Source organism: Chionomys nivalis, chromosome 8 (assembly GCF_950005125.1).
Source record: "Chionomys nivalis chromosome 8, mChiNiv1.1, whole genome shotgun sequence".
Classification (NCBI taxonomy): Eukaryota; Metazoa; Chordata; class Mammalia; order Rodentia; family Cricetidae; genus Chionomys; species Chionomys nivalis.
In genome coordinates, this window is record NC_080093.1 from 88,886,248 (window position 1) to 88,899,991 (window position 13,744).

The 13,744-nt window shown below is 35.6% G+C and overlaps 1 protein-coding gene across 1 annotated transcript; it reads right to left on the reverse strand.

The window, feature by feature from the left end:
- Positions 1-7,520: 7,520 nt before the first annotated feature.
- On the reverse strand, positions 7,521-8,486 carry LOC130879928 (olfactory receptor 10T2-like). The gene has a single exon (XM_057778749.1). The coding sequence runs from the start codon at positions 8,484-8,486 to the stop codon at positions 7,521-7,523; it is 966 nt and encodes a 321-aa protein (XP_057634732.1).
- Positions 8,487-13,744: the final 5,258 nt, after the last annotated feature.

Here is a 13,744-nt window from a genome sequence, read left to right on the forward strand (position 1 = left end):
ATTTTGCCTTTATTATGTTTAGGTATGTTCTTTATATTCTTGCCCTCTCCAAGAACTTTATCATCAAGGGAAGTTATATTTTGTTGAGAGCTTTTTCATCATCTAATGAGATGATCATGTGGTTTTTATTTTTCAGTTGTTTATATGGTGAATTACATTGACATATTTTCATATGTTGAACCATCCCTGCATCTCTGGGATGAAGCCAACTTGATCATGATGGATGATGGTTCTGATGTTTTCTTGGATTCAATTTGTTAGTATTTTATTTAGTATTTTTGCATCAATATTCGTGAGTGAGATTGGTCTGTAATTCTTTCTTAAGAATGTCTTTATGTGGTTATGATATCAGGGTAATTTTAGCTTCATAAAAATGGTTTGGCAATGTTTCTTCTCTTTCTGTTGTGTGGAACAATTTGAAGAGTATTAGTTCTTCTTTGAAATTTTTGTAGAATTCTGAGCTGAAACTATCTGGTCCTGGGCTTTTGTTTGGCTAGGAAATTTTTGATGATGTTTCTATTTCTTTAGCAGTAAAGGGTCTATTTAATTTGTTTATCTGGTCTTAATTTAATTTTGGTAAGTGATATTTATCCAGAAAGTTCTCCATTTCCTTTAAGTTTTCCAATTTTGTGGAGCACAGGTTTTTGAAATATGACCTTATGATTCTCTATATTTCCTCCATGTCTGTTGTTATGTCCCCCTTTTCGTTTCTAATTTTCTTAATTTGGATATTCTCTCTTCCTTTTGGTTAGTGTGGATAAAGGTTTGTCTATTTTGTTAATTTTCGCGAAGAACCAACTCTTTGTCTCATTGATTCTTTGTATTATTTTCTTTGTTTCTATTTTGTTGATTTCAGCTCTCAATTTGATTATTTCTTACCATCTAGTTCTCTTGAGAGAGTTTGCTTCTTTTTGTTCTAAAGTTTTTAAATGTTCTGTAAATTCACTAGTGTGAGATTTTTCCAACTTCTTTTTGTAGGCATTTAGTGCTGTGATCTTTCCTCTTAACACTGCTTTTTTTGTGTCCCATTAATTTGGATATGTTTTATGGTAATTTTCATTGAATTTTAGGATGTCTTTAACTTTTTCCTTTATTTCTTCCTTGACCTATTGTTAATTAGGGTGAGCATTGTTTAATTTCCACGTATTTATGGGCTTTTTAAAATTAGTGTTGCTGTTGAATGCTAGTTTTCAGCCATGGTGATCCGACAAGATACATGGGTTATTCCAATTTTTTGCATATGTTGAGGTTTACTTTGTTACCTCATATGTGGGTCATTTTTTGAAAAGGTTCGAATAGGTGCTCAGAAGAAGATATATTCTTTTATGTTTGGATAGAGTATTCTATAAATGTCTGTTAATTCCATTTGAGTCAAAACAGCTGTTATTTCCCCTATTTCTCTGTTCAATTTTTGTTTGATCTACCTGTCCAGTCATGAGAGTGGAGTGTTAAAGTCTCCCACTATTAGTGTGTGGGGTTTAATGTATGATTTAACCTTCAGAAGTGTTTTTTTTTACATATGAGGGTGCCCTTTTATTGGTGGCATAAATGTTCATTGTTGAGATTTTCCTCTTGTTGGATTTTTCTATGACTAATATGATGCCCTTCTTTGTCTCTTTTGATTGATTTTAGTTTAAAGTCTATTTTGCTAGATATTAGAATAGCTACACCCGCTTGTTTCTTAGGTCCATTTGATTGGAAAAATTATTCCCAACCCTTTACTCTGAGGCAATGTCTCTCTTTGAGGTTTAGGGGCATTACTTGTATGTAGCAGAAGGATGGATTCTGTTTTCATATCCAATCTGTTAGCCTGTGTTAATTTTTTTAGGTGAGTTGAGTCCATTTATATTAAGGGATATTAGTGACCAATAATTGCTATCTCCTGTTAGTTTAGTTTTCGTTGTTGGTGATGTTATTTTTTGTGTTTTTCCTTCTTTGGGATTTGCTGCTATAAGATCATCAATTGTCTGTGTTTTTGTTGATGTAGACAATTTCCTTGGGTTGGAGTTTCCTTCTAGTATTTTGTATATGTCTGGGTTTGTGGTTAGGTATTGGTTAAATCTGGTTTTGTCATGGAATATTTTGTTTTGTTCTTCTATGGTGATTGAAAGGTTTGCTGGGTATAGTAGTCTGTGATAGCATCATTGGTCTCTTAATGTCTGTATAACACTTGACCAGTACTTTCTGGCTTTCATTGTTTCCATTGAGAAATCAGGTGTAAGTCTGATAGGTCTGTCTTTATAAGTTACCTGGCCTTTATTTTTGCAGCTCTTAATATTCTTTCTTTATACTGCATGTTTAGTATTTTGATTATTATGTGACAAGGTAACTTTATTTTTTTAATCTAGTCTATTTAGTATTCTGTTCTTCTTGTATCTCCATATAGCTTTCTTTAGGTTGGGAAATTTTTAGTTTTCTTCTGATTTTATTAAACATATTTTCTATGCTCTTGAGTTGAACTTCTCTTTTTCTATCCTTGTTTTGCTTAGGTTTGGTCTTTTTGTGATGTATATTTTGTGTTAAGCTTTTGTTAGATTCAATATTTTCTTTTTATTTCCTCTACTATATTGTCTAGCTCTTGTTTCCTACTGTTTATGCTTACATTTTTGGTTCCTGATCGTTTTCTTATCATTTCCATTGCTATAATTCCCTTGGTTTCTGTTTTCTTTATTTTCTCTATTTTGGTTCTCAAGTCTCGAATCATTTCTTTCATCTGTTTGGTTGCTTTTTTTTTTGATTTTTTAAAGGGATTTGTTGATTTATTCCAATTTTTGTTAGTTTTTTCCTCCATTTCCTCTTTATGGGCCTCAAGTATTATGCTAAAGTTATTTTTATGGTCATTTTCTTCTTCATCTATATTTGTGTGTTCAAGTTTTGTTCTTGTAGAGTGACTAGTTTTTATTGTTGTTGTGTTGCTTTTTGGGGTGTTAAGTGTGTTCTTACCTTGTCTCCCCAACTTTTCTACTCATTGTTTTAGTTGGGACTGAGTCTCTGATATGAAATCTTTTAGGTGCCAGTGAATCCAAGGCTCAGATGGTTGTTCCTCATGGTGCAGTAAGGGCCACTGTTCCAGTCACAAAAAAAGGTCACTCAGTATTCCTAGAAGTCACTCAGCACTCCCAGGGGTTGCTCTGCAATCCTGCATGTCATTGAGGCCTGCTCCCACAGAGGTTCCTTGCTTGGGTCTGTGCCCACTGGGGTCCCTGTCTTGGGCCTGCCCTGGAAGATGTCACTGACTCAGACCAGCTCTGGCAGAGCTTGCTGACTCAAGCCCAGTCCTACAGAGTTTTCTGAACCATGCCTGCTCCCTCAGAAGTGGCTCCCTTGCACATGCTCCTGTAAAGGTTGCTGCCTCAGGCATGTTCCTATGGAGGCTACTGGCTCAATCCTTCTTCTATGGAGGTCACTGCCTTGGGCCTGCTCTGGTTTTGGTCACTGGCCCTGGCTTGCTCCAGGGGAGGTCACTTGCTCATACCTGTTCCCACAAATGTCCATGGATTGGGCCTGCTCCCACAGAGATCCGTGGCTAGGGCTGGGTCCAGTAGAGGTCTCTGACTCAAGCCTGGTCTCTCAGTGGTCACTCCCTTGTACCTGCTACTGTGGAGGTTGCTGCCTCGGGCCTGCTCTGGCAGAAGTGTCTGGGCAGAAGTCTCTGGTCCCAGCTTGAGTTTGGAAATGGTGTTTTACCATAGCCATAGTAACTTAAGCTAAGATAATAATTATATGAATGGTTTACAAAGTTTTTACATCTTTAAGCATATTCTAGCCATAAAATATAATCACTGAGTCATCTAAAGCAGTATTTCTCAACTATCCTAATTCTACAAAACTTACATACAATTTCTCATGTTGTGGTGACCCCCCAACCATAAAATTATTTTTCTTGCTACTTCATAACTGTAATTTGATACTGTTATTAATCATAATGTAAATATTTGATGTCAGATTTTTTTTTTATGTGTAAGCCTGGTGAAAAGAGTTTGATCTCCAAAAAAGGTTATGACATACAGGTTAATAAAGCACTGTTCTGAAGGTTCAGGTTTCTGAACGCAACAGACAGACAAATTTGTAATTCCTGTGTTGAAGTCTCATAGCTGGTTGAAAAAGATGAAAACGGGTCTAGGAGTATTTGATGAGCATCACAGGAAGGTAATACTTAAAGGTGTTTGCTTTTCAGTTTGGAACACTGCTAACCTGCTTCATAATCCATACGTCCATTGTTCTCTAAGTATTAGTTACATTAAGACGATGGATATTCTGATAGGCCTACTGATTCTTTCTATAAAGCTATTTATTATACAACACTCAGATTTTAAACCATAGTAATTAGGTATACATGAATTTCTCTGGATAAATTATTCTTAAAAGAAAGTACTCCTAGTAACCCTTTCACTCAACATCAGAGGAAACTAAGGGCAATGTCCAAAGGGGCGTTGTTTCCAGTGCATACAGCTGTTAGTGTTTGTTTATTTTTCTCCTGCAATTATAAACTATTATATAATGCTTATCTTCTAAAAGTCTGATTCTTCTGCCAACATTCAACTCAAGTAACATAGATTATAGGAATGTGAACATAGAAGCAGCTAATTTAAACTACTCAAGTAGTTTAATTTGAATTTGTTATTGTAGTATCTGACTAGAGTTTAAAATGTACAATCTCTTTGAATGTTTTTTTTTCTTTTATTAAGTTCTGTTTGGAGGTAGAAGAAGCTCCAGCGTGAAAATGTATTTGTGTGATGTCTTTGACTGTGTGTACAAAGCTTTAGTATTTCACAATGAACTATGGTGAAACTGCCGATTCCTTTTATGAACTAAATTGTGAAGGTAATGCTAAGAATAGCTCATCAGGAACCTAATGGATTTTTCAGGAGTTTTACTACTGGAATGTATGCTTGTATTTACATAAACAATGCATCAAAATCCTCTTTTACTCAGGGGTGGAGATGTGTACAAGAAATTGCATTATTTTACAGTTTTAGGCCCCTGTTTATGACATTTAAATTAAATGTGAGGACCATCATTATATAAAATTTTATGTGGACTCTGAAGAAAGTTATTCTTTCATTAAAATTTGAGCAATGTGTAAGTTCTCTTTTTGATAAATGATTTTTTTATAAATAATGTTGCTATGAACATAGTTGAGCACATGTCCTTGTGGTATGATTGAGCATCCTTTGGGTATATACCCAACAGCAGTATTGCTGGGTCTTGAGGTAGGTTATTTCCTAATTTTCTAAGAAATCACCATGCTGATTTCCAAAACGGCTATACCAGATTGTACTTTCACCAGCAATAGAGGAATGTGCCTCCTACCACACATCCTTTCCAGCATAAGCTGTCATTGGTGTTTTTAATCTTGGCCAATCTGACAGGTATAAGATGGAATCTCAGAGTTGTTTTGATTTGCATTTCTCTGATGGCTAAGGATGTTGATCATTTCCTTAAGTGTCTTTTAGCCATTTAGATTCCTCTGTTGAGAGTTCTTTGTTTAGATATGTACCCATTTTTCCTTGGCTTATGTGTTCTTTTGATGACAAATTTATTGAGTTCTTTGTATATTTTGGAGATCAACCCTTCATCCTATGTGGAGTTGAAATATATTTTTGAAAAGTTCCTACATGTATATAGTATTGCTATCATTTCCACTCCTCTTCCCCTTTAATTCAGCAATATTTGCATATATATGTAAATATATATTTATAATAGATATATTTAAGTACATATATATTTCTTAGTCCAGTTATTGTGGCTCATATGTTTATATGTTTAAATAGACTACTTTTGATGGATAACCTATCAGGAAGCTCATCCCTGAAACTGATTGTTTCTCCCCCATCCAGCTGATATTAATTGTCAATAGTTTATCATTAGGTGTGAAACCCTGTGAAATTTCTGCCATTGGTCTTGTCATTATTTAGGTCTTGTCTAAGCTGTACCTAGAAAATCTGGACAATATAATTTCTTGGTAATCTTTACCCAAAATGTTTCATTTATTATTACCTGTATTGTACAGGTGTATACCAATATATCTTTATTTTTAGAGTCTTACTAAGTAATTATTTTCCTCTTCATAATAATAAGTAATTATTTTCTTCATTTGTGAAAAACTTTGACAGGAACACCTTGTTATTTTTCCTTGTTCATTCCTATTGCAAAACTGGCAGTGCTATTCACCATCTGGAGAGCCATTATGCAGTATGACTTGAAAAGGCTTAAGCCTTCTCACAGGATTCTCTGTCCCAGATCACCATGGTTTCACTCAGAGTGTAGCTTCAAACAGGACCTTTCAGCTCTGTTGGTTTCATGAATTAAGTGTTGCTTACAGTTATGTATGTAATGACTTAATTTTAGTGACATAAACATTGTCATGATTTAGTTGTTTGGAATAATGCTATGGTAAAATACATATTTATTGTGGAATCACTTTCATCAGCTTTCTTATATTTTTTTTTAAAAATTCAACCCTCTTCTCTATGCTTGAATAAAGTTCACCAGAATATTTTCTTAAAATTCTTTGCTATTTCTCTGCATTGTGGTTATTTCTTCAAGTCAGTTCTAAACATGTGGGCTTGCCATGCTTCTTTTGAATGTAATTTTATTCTTACTTTCCTTCTGTTTGTTTCTTTCTTTCTCTCTCTTACTGTTTGTTTAAATATTTTTTCTTGTTAAAAGGCAAATGTTATGAAAACATGGACTTTTAAACAAGCTTTTAAAAAAATTCATGCTATATGCTCTCTCTCTCTATATGAATGTAAATATGTAATAATATTCTAATCTTTGAAATTCTAATCTTGTTTCTTAATTGCTCCTTTTATTTTTTGAGATTATAATTACATCATTTCTTGCTACTCTACTCTTCCTCTGAATTCTTCCATGTATCTTTCATTACTTTCTTTCAAGTTCATAGCCTCTTTTTGCATTAATCGTTGTTACATACATGAATATTTCTAAATAAATAAATCCAATTTGCTCATTTGGATTTGTATTCATATGTATGTTTTCATGGTTGCCTACTGGCTTTGTAGTAAGATAAATATGAGATTAAAATTTATCAGGCAATTGGGCACTTCTGATGGAGGAAGGTCATTGGTTAAATAATAAACTGCTTGGCCCTCATAGGTTAGAACATAGGTGGGTGGAGTAAACAGAACAGAATGCGGGGAGGAAGAGGAAGTGAGCTCAGACGCCATTTCCTTTCCTCTCTGGGGCAGACGCCATGCTGCTGTGCTCCAGAGCAGATGCGATGAAGCTCCGACCCAGGATGGACATAGGCTAGAATCTTTCTGGTAAGCGCACCTCAATGTGCTACACACATGAATAGAAATGGGCCAGGCAATGTTTAAAAGAATACAGCTTGTGTGTTGTTATTTCTGGTGTAAAGCTAGCCGTGCGGGAGTCGGGCAGGACGAAAAGCAGGCCCGCAGCTCCCACTACACACTTCCATTTCTTTGGGCACTGTTATTATTTCATTGGAAGTACTCCACTTTTTCACATTAATTTAACAAAATCATTTCATCTTTTCAAGTGTTCCCAGCTCTTTTATTTAACATTTGAGGGAAGCCCTTAATTACATGACCCAGTATTTTTCTCAGAGCTGTCTGCATGTCTTTGTTCCTTAAACTGTAAATGATGGGATTGAGCAGAGGTGTCAGAACAGTGTATGTCACTGCCATCAGTGTGTCATCTCTGAAGGTGTCACCATTCTTGGGTCTCAGATAGACAAAGCAAGCAAATCCATAATGTATGAACACCACAGTGAAGTGGGAGGAGCAAGTTGAAAAGGTCTTATACCTTCCCTTGGCAGAGGGCATCTTCACAAGTATGGACACAATGAAGACATAAGAAACCATGATCAAAATAAAGCTGCCCACCAGCACAAACACAGTTAATGCAAAGAGAATCATTTTCTGAAGAAAAGAGCAGTTACAGGAAAGGGCAACCACAGGTGCAATGTCACAAAAAAAGTGCTGAATGATGTTGGAGTTACAAAAAGACAAGTTGAATATTATGATGACAATGCACAGAGAAACTGAGAAACCAACCACCCCAGAGGCCATGATGAGCTGGAAGCAGATCTTTCTAGTCATAAAGATGGGATAATGCAGGGGGTTATAGATAGCAGTGTACCGGTCATAGGACATAGCAGACAAGATGAAACAGTTGTTGGCTGCCAATCCAAAGAAGAAAAACATCTGTGTGGCACACTCATGGAGAGAAATGTCCTTGTTCTCTGATAGCAAGTCCACCAACAGACGGGGTAGAATCACCATAGTGGTGCAGGTTTCTGAAAAGGACAGAGCAAAGAGGAAAAAGTACATAGGGGTATGAAGGTTGTGGTTGAGCTTAATGGCCACCATGATGGATGCATTTGCTAGGAGGATGGTCACATAGGAGAGGAGAATCACAATAAAGAGTAGATGCTGCAATTCTGGGAAACTGGAAAATCCCCACAGAAGGAACACGGTCACTGTGGTGTGATTGCCCATCCTCCTGGTGGTAGCTATTTTGTCCTGGAGGTTAATAAGTACTTGTTGTCAAGGTTGAGATAAATGCCTAAGTGCTGATGTCAGCTGGTCTTTAATCAAGGGCTCCAGTTCAGTGGTCAAGGAATTTTCTAAAGCGAGAGCCTGTAGAGGGTGGATTAAATACCTGTGACTGCATTCAGTGTCAGAAGCTAACATTGCAAGGAGAGTAATTTTAAGTCATGAATTTGTAAATTATGTGTAGTTTTAAACATTGTGTGACAGTCCCCTCCACTTCTCCTTACCTTACCTCTTTCTCCTTGTCAGTCAAAACTTCACAAGAGAAGACAATACTTAAAGAGTGCTCATGTTCTTATCCACCAAATACAAGAATAACATCTCTGAAGTGTGCTTGCATGATTTGTCTAAACCCAGTAACATGGGACTTTCCAGTATTGACTCTACAATCAAATGAGTGTGGGAAAATTATCTGCAGATTTATAAACATTCTTTTAAAACCATCCTGTTCCATGTGCTGCCAGAATACAGTGACTGTGTGTTTGAAGTTGTACCAATAAGCAAGTCTGATAAATAAATTTACCACATTGAAATATACACAAGAGTCTTCTCTATATCATTAAAATAAGGCTGAGGGCTTGGAATAACTGTCTCTGAAATAGGAGTATCATTGGGTTGTGAAGCGTTTGTTTCTTTCTAGTGGTTTATTTGTAATACGATCATGATGTCCTGGTCCATTTTTGAGTTTTTAAGAAAATTTGCAAGATATTTTATGACTTTTTTGTGGTGAAGATTGCTTTAAATGCAGGTGTGATAAAAATTAGCTCATGTTCTTCAGGCTATTTACCCTGTTTCCATTAGTTTTTGAAATAAGCACACTACATAAAATGACTGAGCAAAAGTAACAAAAAAGAATATTTTTATACAACATAGGGTTTAATTATAAGAAAGTATTAGGGAAGAAAAGAAAGGCAATGGGAAAACATGTATGGGGCATGAGGTTAGGATAAAAGGGGTTCACTGGGTGGTCTTCTGAAAGAACCCACAAAGCTGAGAGATCACAAGTGACAATACATTTTTAAGTGGAACATGTTAACACGAAACTGTAATCCCAGTTACTCCAAAATCTGAGATGGGGGAGTTCTTCAGTCTGAGAATTCATGGTCAGCTTGGGCAAATTTATAAAAAGGAAAACAGAAAAGAAAGAAAACAAAAAGGAAATTATTTTTAAATATCTGTTATATCCTGAATTTTCAAAAATAAAATTTATATGAGGCACTCCAATAGTCAGTATTTTCTTATCTCTAGAATTAGTGAATTATTCAGACTGTATATTCGATACAATTTCTTCATTCAGCTTCCCCAACCATTGTGTGTGGTATTTCAACCCTGATAACACAGAAATTGAAACCAAGGCATAGGTTGCATATGAAACTATCAAAACTGGATGCACTGATTCCAACAATAGTTTGATATCTATGAGTTGTCAGTCCTTCGTTTGGTGAGGAAAAATGCTATGGAATGCCATTTCAATCAGTTACCCTGCCTATGATAGAGAAAGATACCATTAGATAAATAATTCAAAGTGATGGAAGAATATACTACCATTTACTGTGGAGTCAAGAATTCCCTTCTGATGGAGTCCACACTCATGTTGTTATGGACTATGGTTAGCTGCTCACCAATTAAAAGCCTGGAAGAAAGTGTGCCAGACATAAAAAAAAAAAAAAAAAAAAAAAAAAAAAACCAGTAAAAATCCTCGTCATTGAAAAGAGCTGCTCATTGCTCATATTCAAGGAATACCATGAACTCGATGTAATTGGGTTGTATCCTCTTGAACAGCTTCTGAGAGTAACAGTATTGTGCTCATGCTTGAGGTAAGAGTGCAGTAGCGTAATTTGGGAAGGCAGTATAATTTGTTATGGATGGATATGGTGTTCACACACAGGTGATGTTCCTCTAGACAGAGAAGATGTCCCTGTAAATACTAATGTCGTAGAGTGACACTCAAGAGAATGCCCCCATAATCATCTCACAACAACCTTCTTTCTTTGGGGAATATGCTGATGTCCACCAAACCTGTCTTTTTCTGTCCTTGCTCCTCTTACTACTTGCCCTACTCTTCTCTCTCCTCATTCTCCTTTGGCTCTTAAAGCATAGCCTATTCTTCCAGTCCAATTCAAACACTGTCTATTTAGAAAGCATACTGATCACTGTAACCGAGTTAATGAATTTTTATACATTGACATCTGATTTTATTATGATGACATTGTACATGATCAGTTCCTACAAGAATCATGGCAGAGGAAGGCTTTATCATTTTGTATCTCCTCCCTGATGTCAACTGGACAGCAAGCTAAAATACCCTGAAATTAACAGAAAGAGGTATGCAGAAAAAGTCACATTTTCTAAGTAAGCATGGAGGTCAGAGAGTCAATGAGAAAGCCCAGAGTGTCTGGGAAACAGTTCTTAAGAGGCTGAGATACAGATATGGGTTCATACAGCACAGGCTCCTGTGCTCTGTAGACAGGTGGCATGAGAAACACATGGCCAGGATTAAAAAAAAAAAAGATGATTTGCCTAAGAATAAAGACATTATAGTCATTCAGCTCCAAGTTTAATGTTTTCTAATACTGCACATGTGACTTTTAAAAATGTGCCTAAAGAAGTACTTATTCTCTTACACAGCAGTCTCCTTTTCAGTTACCTTAATGCTAGTAAATTAATAAATATTATGAAAAAAAAAACAAAAGAAACAGCCAAGAATGGAAGTGAGCTAGTGATCTCAGGAAAGTATAAGAGTACATAATGCTTTGGAAAGTACCAGAATTCGTTCACAGCACCTATGTGAGTGGCTCACAGGCACCGATAGCTCCAGCTCCAGGAGATCTGACTCCTTCTGGCCTCCACCAGCACCTCTGCTCATGTGCACAAATACACACAAACATTTTAAACCTAAAAATCATTATTTAAATCTGAGAAATATTATTTTGTCACAGTTTGTGATAGACCAATTCTGCATTTGGAAAGGGAAACAATCTTCATTCCCCAAAACCCTAGCCCCATTTTTTTCAGACCCCACTTTTGCAGTGAGATCTAGAAGAGTTGATATGACATATTTATTTGAAACAGCAAGGACATCTACAGGGATTTTACCCTTATTCTTTACTTTAAGTTATTTTGGCCTTCAGCATTTCAAAACTCAAGGGTGCTATTACCCAGTGGACTGAAAAGCGGTGTTTAAAATCTTGGTCAGGTTAGGACTATTGCCCACCAGAATGTACTGCTGAACATTCCCTGCAGGTACAACTAATTCCTCCTTATTGAGTGAATTTCTGTGCTAAAATATAGTGACTATTTGTTTCCAATTTTTGGGAAAGTACACTTAGCTTTCTTCAAACCTAATTTGACTTCAACTGATGCATAACAGTTACTGATATTTTAATAATCTGGAAAATTTGAAGCTATGTTTTATTCAGTTAAAGGTAGTAGGAAATATAATAAAATATAAAGATCCATGGATTTTGTTTTATTATTTTCTATCTGGAGTTGAATTTCTAGGTTTCATATATATATTTCCTTTCATTGAACCATAAGAATGCTTGTTGAGGTTATCAATCATAATCCCATAGTGATGAGATAAAAATGATCACAATGACTGAGTAGTGAAATGACAAACAAGGAAAACACAAGGAGAAGTCAGCTGCCCGTGATTTATAGTGCAGCTAAACCATGGGTGGAACAATGAAAATAGAAGAACCATTTCATTCATAAATATAGACAAATACATTTTCAAATACACATATATCCATATGAACTTGATCATTATATATTTAGGTGTATTTGAAAATATATTTTCATATTTATATTTAATCATTTCTGCTAATTCTTTTGATACCATGATTCATGTAATTAGATTTGACATTAAACATGTAGTTTCACTAGAATCTATTTTTATGAAATAATGAATTTAGAAAATTCAAAAAAAACATATTCAAATCCAAGTTCTTTCACTATAAACATGCAAGTAATTTATACCCCTTAAACTATTTTCCTCCTTGTAACTACGTATCTTTTTGGCCCAAAGAGGGCTATGAGACAATAAGTATTAAATACTTGCTAATTGCATTAACATTGACTAAGATATCACATGACCTACAGATAACTTTTCTTTGTCAGTGCTTATATATACTTTCATGCCCACAAAGTATTTGCTATATTATACTAGATTCTGCTGATATACTCCAGTAGATATTCACAGCTTACTCCCATATAGTCTGGAGTTTCCAATTTCGTTTTGCCTTCTCAGTTTATAGTCTTCCAGGATCCTCTCATTGTCTACCTGTCAGCTAGATATACCATAAGTAGGAGAACCACAACATTCTCCCTTCCAGCCCAGTTGTACCTTTATTACGCTTAGCATATTCTCCTTATTAACACCCACAATGTCCTGGCTATTAGTGGATGCTGAAAATAAATATTCATGGCAAATAGAAAAGCAAATTAAATTCCCACTTCATACCAAAGAAGGATAATATCCAATCCTTTTAAAATAGGAGAGTTGCTATATGTAAACCTTACAAGTAATGCAGTTTTCTGCAGTTCTTTCTGTAATATCATTTGGAGAAAAATTTTAAGTCATTTTCCCCTGTGCATGTCTGTGATGAATTTTCTTCTACCTGAACCTGAATTCTCTTTTGACGAAAGGGCAGTGTCTTTTCAGATCCTGTGACTGGAGCTAAGTTTGGTGCACCCATAATGAGATCCACAGGCCACCTGAGACCATTACCCCTTGCATCACTTAGGGCGTTATGTCCCCAGCAGAACTGTACCCTGTGGACCTATAATTCTTTCTGATGGCCAGAAGACATTGTTTGAATTATTTTTTTTTCTTTGTTCTGTCAATCAAAAAATAGTAAAATAATTGAAATTCAACTTGTTGAAATATGTTTGAAAATAAGTTAGTTTTTCAGGGGCATTTCACTTCTTATTTAGTACCAGTCTATTTATTTCTGAAAATTCACCAAGGCTTGGGAGTCTTAGGTCCTGTGTAGATGTCTAGGAAAAGTTCTCACCAGGTAAAGTTATAGCCTGAGAATTCACGTAGAAGGAAGTTGGAAAAGAAAAAGAACATATGGAGAGTATGGCTGTCTTGACAGGTCTCTCATGAGGCAACTCTTGGGGAATGACCTTTTTAAAACAGAAAACCCACTGTCATCAAGTATTACACATTGATTCATAAGTCTTGTAATGAACTATTGTAA